Source organism: Cebus imitator, unplaced genomic scaffold (genome assembly GCF_001604975.1).
Source record: "Cebus imitator isolate Cc_AM_T3 unplaced genomic scaffold, Cebus_imitator-1.0 Scaffold552, whole genome shotgun sequence".
Classification (NCBI taxonomy): Eukaryota; Metazoa; Chordata; class Mammalia; order Primates; family Cebidae; genus Cebus; species Cebus imitator.
In genome coordinates this window covers 274938-285309 of record NW_016107867.1, presented here as the reverse complement: position 1 = coordinate 285309, position 10372 = coordinate 274938, and the positions used below count along the sequence as shown (strand labels likewise).

Here is a 10372-nt window from a genome sequence, read left to right as displayed (position 1 = left end):
AAAAATTAGCCCGGCATGGTGGTGCATGCCTGTAGACCCATCTACTCAGGAAGCTGAAGCATGAGAATTGCTTGAGCCTGGAAGGTTGAGGCTGCAGTGAGCTGAGATTGTGCCACTGCACTCCAGCCTGGGTGACAGAGTGAGACACTCTCTCACAGAAAAACAAACAAACAAACAAACAAACCAAAAAGAAAATGTAAGCAAAGGCATGTACTGAGGGTGAGTGTGAAGACAAAAGGCAGGGATGGGAAGATCAGGGTGTGATTAAGGGTGGCCTCAGGATGAAATGCCGGGTCGAAGGAGTTGGTGGTGGTCAGATACAGGCCATGTCCCAAAATAACTGACGAGTGTTGTTAGGGATTTGCAGTTTCGTCCTGAGAGTGACATAATCATATTTGCATGTTAGAATGATCACTCTTCAGGAGGACTGGCGATTGGGGTGGGAGGAGGTGTGAATTCAGGGGACCAGTTAGAAGAAGGCAGCTGCCGACATCCAGGTGGAGAGGGATGGGCCTGGGCTAAGTGGGGACAGGGGTTGGAGAACAGTGGGGTTTCAGATGCAGAGATAACAGGATTTGGTGGCTGATGTGAGGCAGAGAGTGAGGGAGAGGGAGGAGGAAATGCCGACTGTCAGTTCTCAAGGGCTGGCTGGAGCTCTCTCTTTCCCTCCAGTGAGAACAATATGTCCAGAACCAACAAAACCGAATTCCAGCTGGAGCTGCCGGTGAAATACGCTGTCTACATGGTGGTCACCAGGTGCTGGCTTCCAGGGCCTTAGCTGAGCCTCTACTTCTGGGCTGGACACGGCTGATCATGTATCTGTGTGCATGCATCTGTGCATGTTTGTGTATGAGTGTGTCTGAGGATCTATGTGCATGTATGTGTGCATGGGCATTTGTGCATGTGTGTGAGCATGAGAATCTGTGCATGTGTATATGTGTGCATGGGTGTGTATTTGTGCGTGTGTGTCTGAGGATCTATGTGCATGTGTGTGTGCATGGGTGTGTATTTGTGCGTGTGTGTGTCTGAGAGTCTGTGTGTATGTATGCATGTGTGCATAGGTGTGTGTGCATAGGTGTGTATTTGTGCATTGTGTATGTGTGCATAGGTGTGTAATTGTCCGTGTTGTGTCTGAGGGTCTGTGTGCATGTACATATGTGTGCATGGTGTGCCTTTGTGCATGGGAGTGTGAGTGGCCCAAATAGGCATGCACTGTGTATCCAGCACACACTGCTTCCCCCATCCCCCTGCACCCCCCCCACCTCCACCCCCCAGGTCTGCATACCCATTATCTTTGTGCCCGTTCACTCACACACACTTAGCCTGAGACACTCTCCCACCTCCTGTCCCTTCTCTCTCCCTTCAGCCATGAGGTCTCCACCAAATATCTCAACTTCACAGCCTCAGAGAATACCAGTCGAGTCATGCAGCATCAATATCAGGTGGGGAGCTGGGATGTCTGGGTCCCAGCTGGGAAGGAAAATCTATGTGTAGAAAATGCAGAAACAGGGCTGGGCACAGTGGTTCATGCCTGTAATCGCAGCATTTTGGGAGGCTGAGGCGGGCGGATCACAAGGTCAGGAGTTCAAGACCAGCCTGACCAATATGGTGAAACCTCCTCTCTACTAAAAATACAAAAATTAGCCGGGCATGGTGGTGCATGCCTGTAATCCCAGCTCGGGATTACTCGGGAGGCTAAGGCAGGAGAATCGCTTGAACTTGGGAGGCAGAGGTTGCAGTGAGCCAAGATCGCACCACTGCACTCCAGCCCGGGCAACAGAGTGAGAGTCCGTCTCAAAAAAGAAAGAAAATAAAAGAAAATGCAGAAACAGGGATGGGAAATGTGCGTGAGGCACCTGTGGTGTGCCAGGCTTGGTTCCACGCTGCCATCGCTCAGTATACATGCATGCACGCATGCAAGGACGTATGTGACATGCACGCACGTAATTATCTTGTGTTTCCTTTATAACGACTCTGTGGGGGCACTGCCATGATCCCCAGTTTACAGATGAAGAAACTGAGGCTCAGAGAGGTTTACAGAACACAATTGAGGTCTCCCACCAAGTAAGTAGGAGAGCTAGGACTGGAGACCAGGCTGTGTGGCGCTGGAATGCGTATTAGGTGTACACTCCACTCTCTTAAACAGGAAGGAGCAGGACGCCCGGGCCTGTGGCCTGTGCCGTGGGGAGGGGAGGCTGATTTTCCAGCCTGGTCTGGGAGGAAGGCAGAGCCCTGACCTGGCCCTCCCGGTACAGGTCAGCAACCTGGGGCAAAGGACCCTCCCCATCAGCCTGGTGTTCCTGGTGCCCGTCCGGCTGAACCAGGCAATCATATGGGACCGCCCCCAGGTCACCTTCTCCGAGGTGAGTGGAGCACGGCCCTGCGCCTTCCTCACACCTCTGTTTCCACCCTTGGGTTTTGGAGCCGCTTCGCCCCTCTCCCGGACTCAGGGCATCTCACCTCCTGGCCGGCCGGCTCGGGGCGCCTTCATCTCTGCCCCTTAGTGCCAGTGCTTCTCTTTCTTCAGAACCTCTCGAGTACGTGCCACATCAAGGAGAGCTTGCCCCCTCACTCTGACTTTCTGGCTGAACTTCGGAAGGCCCCCGTGGTGGTGAGAAGCTAAGTCAGCCCCAGGGCCACGTGGAGACGCAGCGCGGTTCCTTGCTGGAGCCTATCCGGTCTCTAAACAACCGGGAGGGGTCTTCTCTGCCTTCGGCTTCGTTACCATCTGCTTCCCTCCTGCGTTCCGCAGAACTGCTCCATCGCTGTCTGCCAGAGAATCCAGTGTGACATCCCCTTCTTTGGCATCCAGGAAAAATTCAATGCCACCCTCAAAGGCAACCTCTCCTTTGATTGGTACATCAAGGTGTGTGGGGTCCTGAGGCTTCGCGGGGCACAGGCGTGGCTCTCGGGGCCCAGGTGCAGCGCTGACCCGCTGTCTTCCGCAGACCTCGCATAACCACCTCCTGGTCGTGAGCACAGCTGAGATCTTGTTTAACAATTCCGTGTTCACCCTGCTTCCGGGACAGGAGGCGTTTGTGAGGGCCCAGGTACCTGTCTTGCGCGCTGAGGAGCTATTGGGGGTGGGGCTGGGCTTGTGGAGATCTCTGGGGGAGGGGAGAGAGACACAAAGAAAGAGAGAGACAGAGAGCGACAGAGAGATAGACATAAAGAGAGACAGAGAGAGATCGAGACAGAGGGAGCAAAAGATAGAGAGACAGAGACACATAAAGAGAAGGAGAGAGGCGGGCGCGGTGGCTCACGCCTGTAATCCGAGCACTTTGGGAGGCCGAGGCGGGTGGATCACGAGGTCAGGAGTTCGAGACTAGCCTGCCGGGCGTGGTGGCGGGTGCCTGTAATCCCAGCTACTCGGAGGCTGTGACAGGAGAGTCGCTTGAACCCGGGAGACGGAGGTTGCAGTGAGCCGAGACTGCGCCATTGCTCCAACCTGGGCGACAGGGCGAGACTCCATCTCAGAAAAAAAAGACAGATAGAGACAGAGAGAGATAGAGAGCGAGACAGAGAGAGAGTGAGAGATGGAGCTAGAGAGACAGAGGCAGAAAGAGAAGAGATAGTGAGAGAGACAGATATGGAGGACAGAGAAACGGAGGAGGGAGAGGTGGCGGAGAGGTGGGAGAGGTGGAGTGAGGGCTGCGGTCCTGGGGGACATGAGGCGTTCCGCAGTTGATTCAGGGGTGCACATGGTGTGAATGGGGAACCCCCAGAAACCCAGAGTCGTCTCCCCTGACGCCCCTCCTTGCTCCTCTTCCTCCCCCAGACGGAGACCAAAGTGGAACCATTCGAGGTCCCCAACCCGGTGCCGCTCATCGTGGGCAGCTCTGTGGGGGGGCTGGTGCTCCTGGCCCTCATCACCGCTGTGCTGTACAAGGTGCTCCCAGTCGCTCCACCGCCCTCTCCCTTCCTCCTCTCGCGCCTCGCGCTGCAGCTCCGTGCCTCGGTTTCCTCGGCGGGGCTGCCAGCTGTGTGGCAGGGGCGAGTCCGAGAGCCTCTCTGCGCCTCAGTCTCTTCAGCCGTAAATGAGGGGGGGCACACCCACGTAGGGAGGGTGGCCTGGTTCAAGAGCAGACGCGCTGAGAGCGCCCCAGGCACGGACTCCACCAAACGCGGGGTCGTCTTTCTTGTAGTAATTTCTGTTTCCCTCCAGGCCCCGATGCGGATGTCACTCCCCTCCCGCCGCGCCCTCCTGGGTCCTTTCTGTCTCTGCCCCGCGCTCAGGGGGCCGGTGGTGCCCCCCACTCCCCGGTCTGCGGAGCTACCTAATCCCTGGCTTCCGTGGCCCTCACTGCCCTCCTCTGCCCCGCAGCTCGGCTTCTTCAAGCGGCAGTACAAGGACATGATGAGTGAAGGGGGTACCCCGGGGGCCGCACCCCAGTAGCGGCTCCTTCCCCAACGAGCCGCCTCTCCGAGGCCAGCCGGACTCTGCCCAGACCACACGCAGTCGCCAGCCTGCTGGATACACCGGACGGCGACGGCTCCCCCGGACAGGACTGGTTTGGGCTTCCATTTGTGTGTGTACAAGTGTGTGTGCACGTGTGAGCAAGGGTGCACAAATTGCACGCGTGTGTGCAAGGGTGAGCAAGTGTGCACGTGTGTGCCTGTCAGTGTGCGCGTGCATGTGAGTGTATGCGTGTGTGTGAACATGCGTGTAAGGTGTACAAGTGTGTGCACATGTGTGTAAGTGTATGAATGTGTGTGTGCATGTGTGTTCGGGGCATGCGGTTTGCATGTGTGATTCAGATGTCTCTTGGCATGTGGGCAGGTGCTGGCAGTGCAGCCTCTCAGGCAGAGGGGAACTGCCTGGGCTTCCTTGTGCGTGGGTGAAGCCACTGCTGGGTTTTCCTCCGGGAGAGTGGACAGTCACTCCTGTGGGTGAACACCGAGGGAAACGCAGCAGCTGCTCCTCATTGAAGGAAGTGGGACTTCCTTTCTCGGGCGAGCTTGTGCAGCCTGGATGGAGACTCCATAGAAGCCGTGGGTGGAACCAGGAACCTCACCAAACCCACTCCACTGCAGCACTAATGCCCAGTAAAGATGCCCACTGAGGAACGATGAATCTCCCTTTATGGATTCATGTATTATTTCACTGTAACTTTTATTTTTTGAATGGATAAGCCTGTCTATAGTACAAAAGTCAGAAGACATTCGAGAGTGTACAGTGAAAAGTCTCCCTTCCCAGATATTCAAGTCACCTCCTTAAAGGTAGTCAAGGTGTGTTTTGAGGTTTCCTTCAGACAGATTCCAGGCGATACGCAAATGTACACATGTGCACACACACCACACATACACACCCACAAGCTTTTTTACACAATTGGTAGCATACTTAATACTGTTCTGTATCTTGCTTTTTTCCACTAATGTTTCGCAGACATGGGTTCGTATTAAGACATAACTTACTTTTCACTCTTTTATACTGCTGCATAGTATTCCATTGTGTGGGTATACCCTAATGTATTTCACCAGTTTTCTTTTGATATATTATTTTCAATCTCTTGTTATTGTATCAATGTTGAGTTAATAAATCTATGTCATTTTTGCATATACGTAAGGATAATTTTAGGATATATTCCTGGAAGTTTGGGTTCTCCCAGAAGCAAACCCAAGAATTTGAGTGAAACAAGTGTATTTAAGAGGTGTGAGGCCAGGCACGGGAGTTTACACCTGTAATCTCAGCACTTTGGGAGGTGGAGGTGGGAGGATTGTTTGAGCTCAGGAGTTCATATATTGCGACCCTGTCTCTATAAAAAAATTTTAAAAAGTAGCCAGGCATGATGGCACGCATCTGTAGTCCCAGCTACTTGGGAGGCTGAGGCAGGAGGATTACTTGAGCCCAGGAGGTCTAGACTGCAGTGAGCCTTGATTGTACCACTGCACTCCAGCCTGGATGACAGAGTGAGATCCTGTCTCAAAAATAAACAAAATGATAACATAAAATAAAGGCCGGGTATGGTGGCTCATGCCTGTAATCCCAGCACTAAAGGAGGCCAAGGCAGGTGAATCACTTGAGGTCAGGAGTTCGGGACCAGCCTGTCAAACGTGGTGAAACCTCATCTCTACTAAAAATACAAAAATTAGACAGGTGTGGTGGCATGTGCCTGTAATCCCAGCTACTTGGGAGTCTGAGGCAGGAGAATCACTTGATTCCGGGAGGGAGAGGTTGCAGTGAGTTGAGATTGTGCCACTGCCCTCCAGCCTGGGCAACAGAGTGAGACTCCATCTCAAATAAATAAATAAATAAATAAATATTTTTGTCTAAAAACATGTCATCAATTTCATATGCTTTAACCTAATATCGTAACAGTTAAATAACAGCCACCCTCTCCCCACGCCTGCTCCGGGGCCAGTCCTCTGAGGCCGTCAGGACAGTAAAAGAGAAAAGCTTTCGAGTCAGACAGAGCTGGGATTAACTCCTAGCTCCATTCCTTTTCAGCTGTATGACGTCAGGCAACTGGTATGATCTATCTAAGCTTTGGTTTCCTCATAAGTGAAATTCAGATAAATTACCAGGAACTGGTGTGAGAATTAGAGAGGGTATATGTTCTGGCCAGGGTCGTGTTTACTGTGCTTGCAAAGTGTGAGAAGTGTCCGCCACCACGCCTGGCTAATTTTTGTATTTTCAGTAGAGAGAAGATTTCACCATGTTGGCCAGGCTGGTCTCAAACTCCTGACCTTAGGTGATCTACCCGCCTTGGCCTCCTGAAGAGCTGGGATCACAGGCATGAGTCACTGTGCTTAGCCAAAAAATAATAATTTCATGATGTTCACTGAAATGTAAGAAAATCATGGCTTAGAGGGATGCTTGTTCCAGTTGTGGTAGGAGGAGAGAGGGCTTACTCCTTAGGGAGGTGAAGGAAGGGTCCCAAAGGGAGGTGACACCTGACTGAAGCAGGGACAGAAGCCCTCCAGGTGGAGGGGAGGGCAGGGCAGCCTGGGAGAATGGGCAGGGCTTGGGCATGAGTGCTTTGTAAGCCAGACTGAGGAGTGTCAATTTCTCTCAAAGTGCAGTGAGATGGCCTCGAAAGGCGGCTGATGAGGCAATGGCCCTTTGTATCTGTGGGGGTGATGCAATACACCGTCACCTCTAGACAGTTCTTTGGTATTTCCTCTCCTGAATTAAATAAAATCTGTTAAGAATCTCTGTTTCCTTATGTTGAAAGATAAAAGTCCTCAATATCTCCAGAAATCCTGAATTGCCCTAGGAAGGGAGAGAGCTCTGGACCTCTTATCACGTGTCCTTGCAGGGGAGTTAAATTCCTGCGGGCTCAGAGTTCACCTGGGTGTCTTCAAATGAGAAGCTTGTGTTGAATTCAGCCTGATAAGAACTTTATGATGGGTTAGAAAAGTACATAATTTCAAGTGACAAATTGCCCTAGCATGACTACAAAGTGACTAATAAATGGGCCCTAAATCTAGTGATAAGTGGCCAAGCCCAGGAATGTCTGCTTGCTTTTATTTTTTGGGATTTCTTGCTTGCAAATAAATGAATCCCTTCAGTATCCACCCTCCTCTTCCTACTTAGAGGAGAATCCTAATCTGAGCCACCACGGGATGTGGTTACAGTTCTGACCCCCAGAGAATTCTGCTTTCCAGCCGCACACCCTTGCAGTGTGACATTGCTGCCCCTGACATCACATAGTGTGGCCTGTCTAACTCCTTGAATCTGGGCTGCACCAGACATAAAAATTGAATCTGCCCCCCAGTCTGCAGCAACCCGCCCAGGAGGCCTAGTAATAACTAATAATCAGCCCCATGTCTAGGACTTAATTGATAACTGATGGCTTCCTAATTTTTGTCCCTGCTTCCAACTTAGGACCAACCAGACAAAGCCAAATATGCCCCCCAAGTCAATCACATGGGATGCCCGCTCCGGTGAGCCGCCTGCAGCCTCCTAGGCCAGCAGCTTCCACTTGGGGCTTCCCTGAAGCCTTCCCATTTTCCACTACGAAGCCTTCCTACTGTGCTGCCCGTTTTTTGAGTCTGCCAAAAAGGACTGACTCCCTGGCTAGAGCGAGCTCTGAATAAATAGCCTTCATCCGCTCTCATTCCGTTGGTCTTGGTGTCTTTCAGCAATCCTCCGGTCCAGCTACTGTGATAAATAGAACAATTGAGCAATGTCCTTTCTGCTTCCTCCGTGAGCATTCCCATCTTGGTGCAGACTTGAAGAATTGCTAGAATCCTTTCCCTTATCTTCCCCCCACCCCTTACAGCCATTAAAGGACAGACACCTCTGCAGGTTGGGCTGAGTGTGCGGGAACTGAACGCATTGGTTGCCAAGTTTGGCCATACTCTTGCCTGTTGAGACCGATCCTGCTACCAAGCCAGGGCCAAGAAAGAGAAGCCGAGTGGGATGACCCTGCCTCACTCCTCCTCTTTGGAATACAAGGCATCTCCAGCCCAGCCCCTCCTGGGCACAGCCCTGATGGCTCAAGTTCTCATAGAGACTCTGGATGTCTGCTCTGTTTCATTCTGTCACCTCACTTACCTAGGGACCCCCTCACTCCCTCCTTTTACCCTAAAAACGATTTAAGATGAAATCATTCTGTGATCACTAGATGCTGTCTGTGCCTGAGACAGAGCGGGAACCCCTCTTAGAGGCCTGCTGGGTTCCCCCACACATGGAAATAAAGAAAAATCTTGAGTTTCTTCAAGGGGAGTTCCAGGCACCTTGCTGATCTGGAGAAGCAAATGAGCAGTTGGTAAGCAGGAAAGTAACAGTCGCTTTAAACAGTAGCCAAGGAAGTGAGGGCCCCGAGATGTGTGGTTGCCCAGAAAACCAAGAGTGTTAACACACGCCCCTGAGTTGTTTTTCAAAAACCTAGACCCCACTGTAATATTCCGTTCTTGCATTGCTACAAAAAACTACCTGAGACCGGGTAATTTGTAAAGAAAAGGGGTTTCATTGGCTAATGGTTCCTCAGGCATTATGGGAAGCCTGGCTGGGAAGGCCTCAGGAAACTTACATTCATGGTGGAAGGTGAGGAGGAAGGAGTCCTGTCTTACAAGGCTGGAGAAGGAAGGAAGGGAGAGCAGGGTGAGGTGCTACACGTGTTTAAACAGCCAGATCTTGTGATAACTGACTCACTATCATGAGGACAGCAAGGGGGAAATCCACCCCCATGGTCCAGTAACCTCCCGCCAGGCCCCTCCTCCAACACTGGAGATGACAATCCAATATGAGATTTGTGTGGGGACACAAATCCAAACTGTGTCACCCACCAAATGGAAAATGCCATCTGCTGGTAGGTGGGCCTCTGATAAGGAGGAACTGAAGACTCAACTCTGATCGCTCTTCTTTGCTCTAAATTTCTTCCTGAGGGTCCTGGAGAGAGTCACTCCTGTAGGCCAGACCTTAACATTCCTTCCTGCTGACCCCAAGTTTTTAGACAAAGCTTTGCTTCCTTAACCAATTGCAAATCAAAGAATCTCTGAACCCACCTATGGCTTGTAAACCTTGCTTCAAGATATCCTGGCTTTTGGGGCCAAACTGAGGTATGACCTCCAGGTATTGGTTTATGATTTTGCCTATAACTTCTGTTTTCCTGAAATGTACCCTGCCTTTAAAAACTCTTGCTTGGAGGGTTAACACTGGGTTAACACCAGTTTCTCAGTTGCTGTGTTGGTGCCCAAGGCTCACAAGTGCCCCCATCTCTGGGGAGTGGTCTTGGCTGCAGGGGAGCAGCCTCTTCTCCTCGGTGACAGTAGGATGAGCTGGAGAAAGGGGGAAGAACGGCCGGTGGGCAATGACTAATCCACTCAGGAAGAATCAGGGGCCAGACTTCAGCCTCAAGTATGACATGGTAATCGCCCCATAAAATGCATACCTCAGCCATACCTCAGCTTTCTGTTGAAACTGCTCTCTGTAACCCAAATGTGACAGGCGAGCTGTCCAAACCCACGCCCTCTTGGCCCCTGCGTCTTGTAATAAGTAATTAAGGACTGTAATTTCCACCCTGCCCAGATAATGTGTAAACAAATGCTAATCTTGACTTTTGTGAACCACTTAAGTAACAATCAGAATGTCAAAAGTCCCCTGGCCCTCGGAACGTCCGGAGCCCCTCACCCTCATCTTCGCCCAGGAATCCACTGGAATGTCTGGAGCCCCTCACCCTCATCTCTGCCCAGGAAGTGATTTACAGAATCCACTAGCCCTCGGAATGTCCGAAGCCCCTCACCCCCACCCCCACCCCTCACCCTCACTCCCGAGGTGGTTTTACGGGTATAAAAGGCCTTGACACCCTCCTTTAGGGGCCACGGGTTGGAGAGACGTGAGTCCTCCATGGCCACTGGCAATAAAGACCCTGCAATTTGGCATGCTTTTGTCTTGGTATTGACTTTCTTTTTTTTTTTTTTTTTT

The 10372-nt window shown here is 51.6% G+C and overlaps 1 protein-coding gene across 3 annotated transcripts in view; it reads left to right on the top strand.

The window, feature by feature from the left end:
- ITGAM (integrin subunit alpha M) overlaps nucleotides 1-5572 on the top strand; it is a 58948-nt gene extending 53376 nt beyond the window's left edge. For all 3 annotated transcript variants that reach the window (XM_017515569.2, XM_017515568.2, XM_017515572.2), the window contains 8 exons: nucleotides 673-756; nucleotides 1367-1442; nucleotides 2256-2363; nucleotides 2528-2611; nucleotides 2753-2866; nucleotides 2949-3050; nucleotides 3779-3889; nucleotides 4325-5572. In XM_017515569.2, coding sequence (XP_017371058.1) covers nucleotides 673-756; nucleotides 1367-1442; nucleotides 2256-2363; nucleotides 2528-2611; nucleotides 2753-2866; nucleotides 2949-3050; nucleotides 3779-3889; nucleotides 4325-4396 — 751 coding nt within the window. In that variant the 3' untranslated portion in view covers nucleotides 4397-5572. The remainder of the gene's footprint in view (nucleotides 1-672; nucleotides 757-1366; nucleotides 1443-2255; nucleotides 2364-2527; nucleotides 2612-2752; nucleotides 2867-2948; nucleotides 3051-3778; nucleotides 3890-4324) is intronic.
- The last annotated feature ends 4800 nt before the right edge of the window (nucleotides 5573-10372 follow it).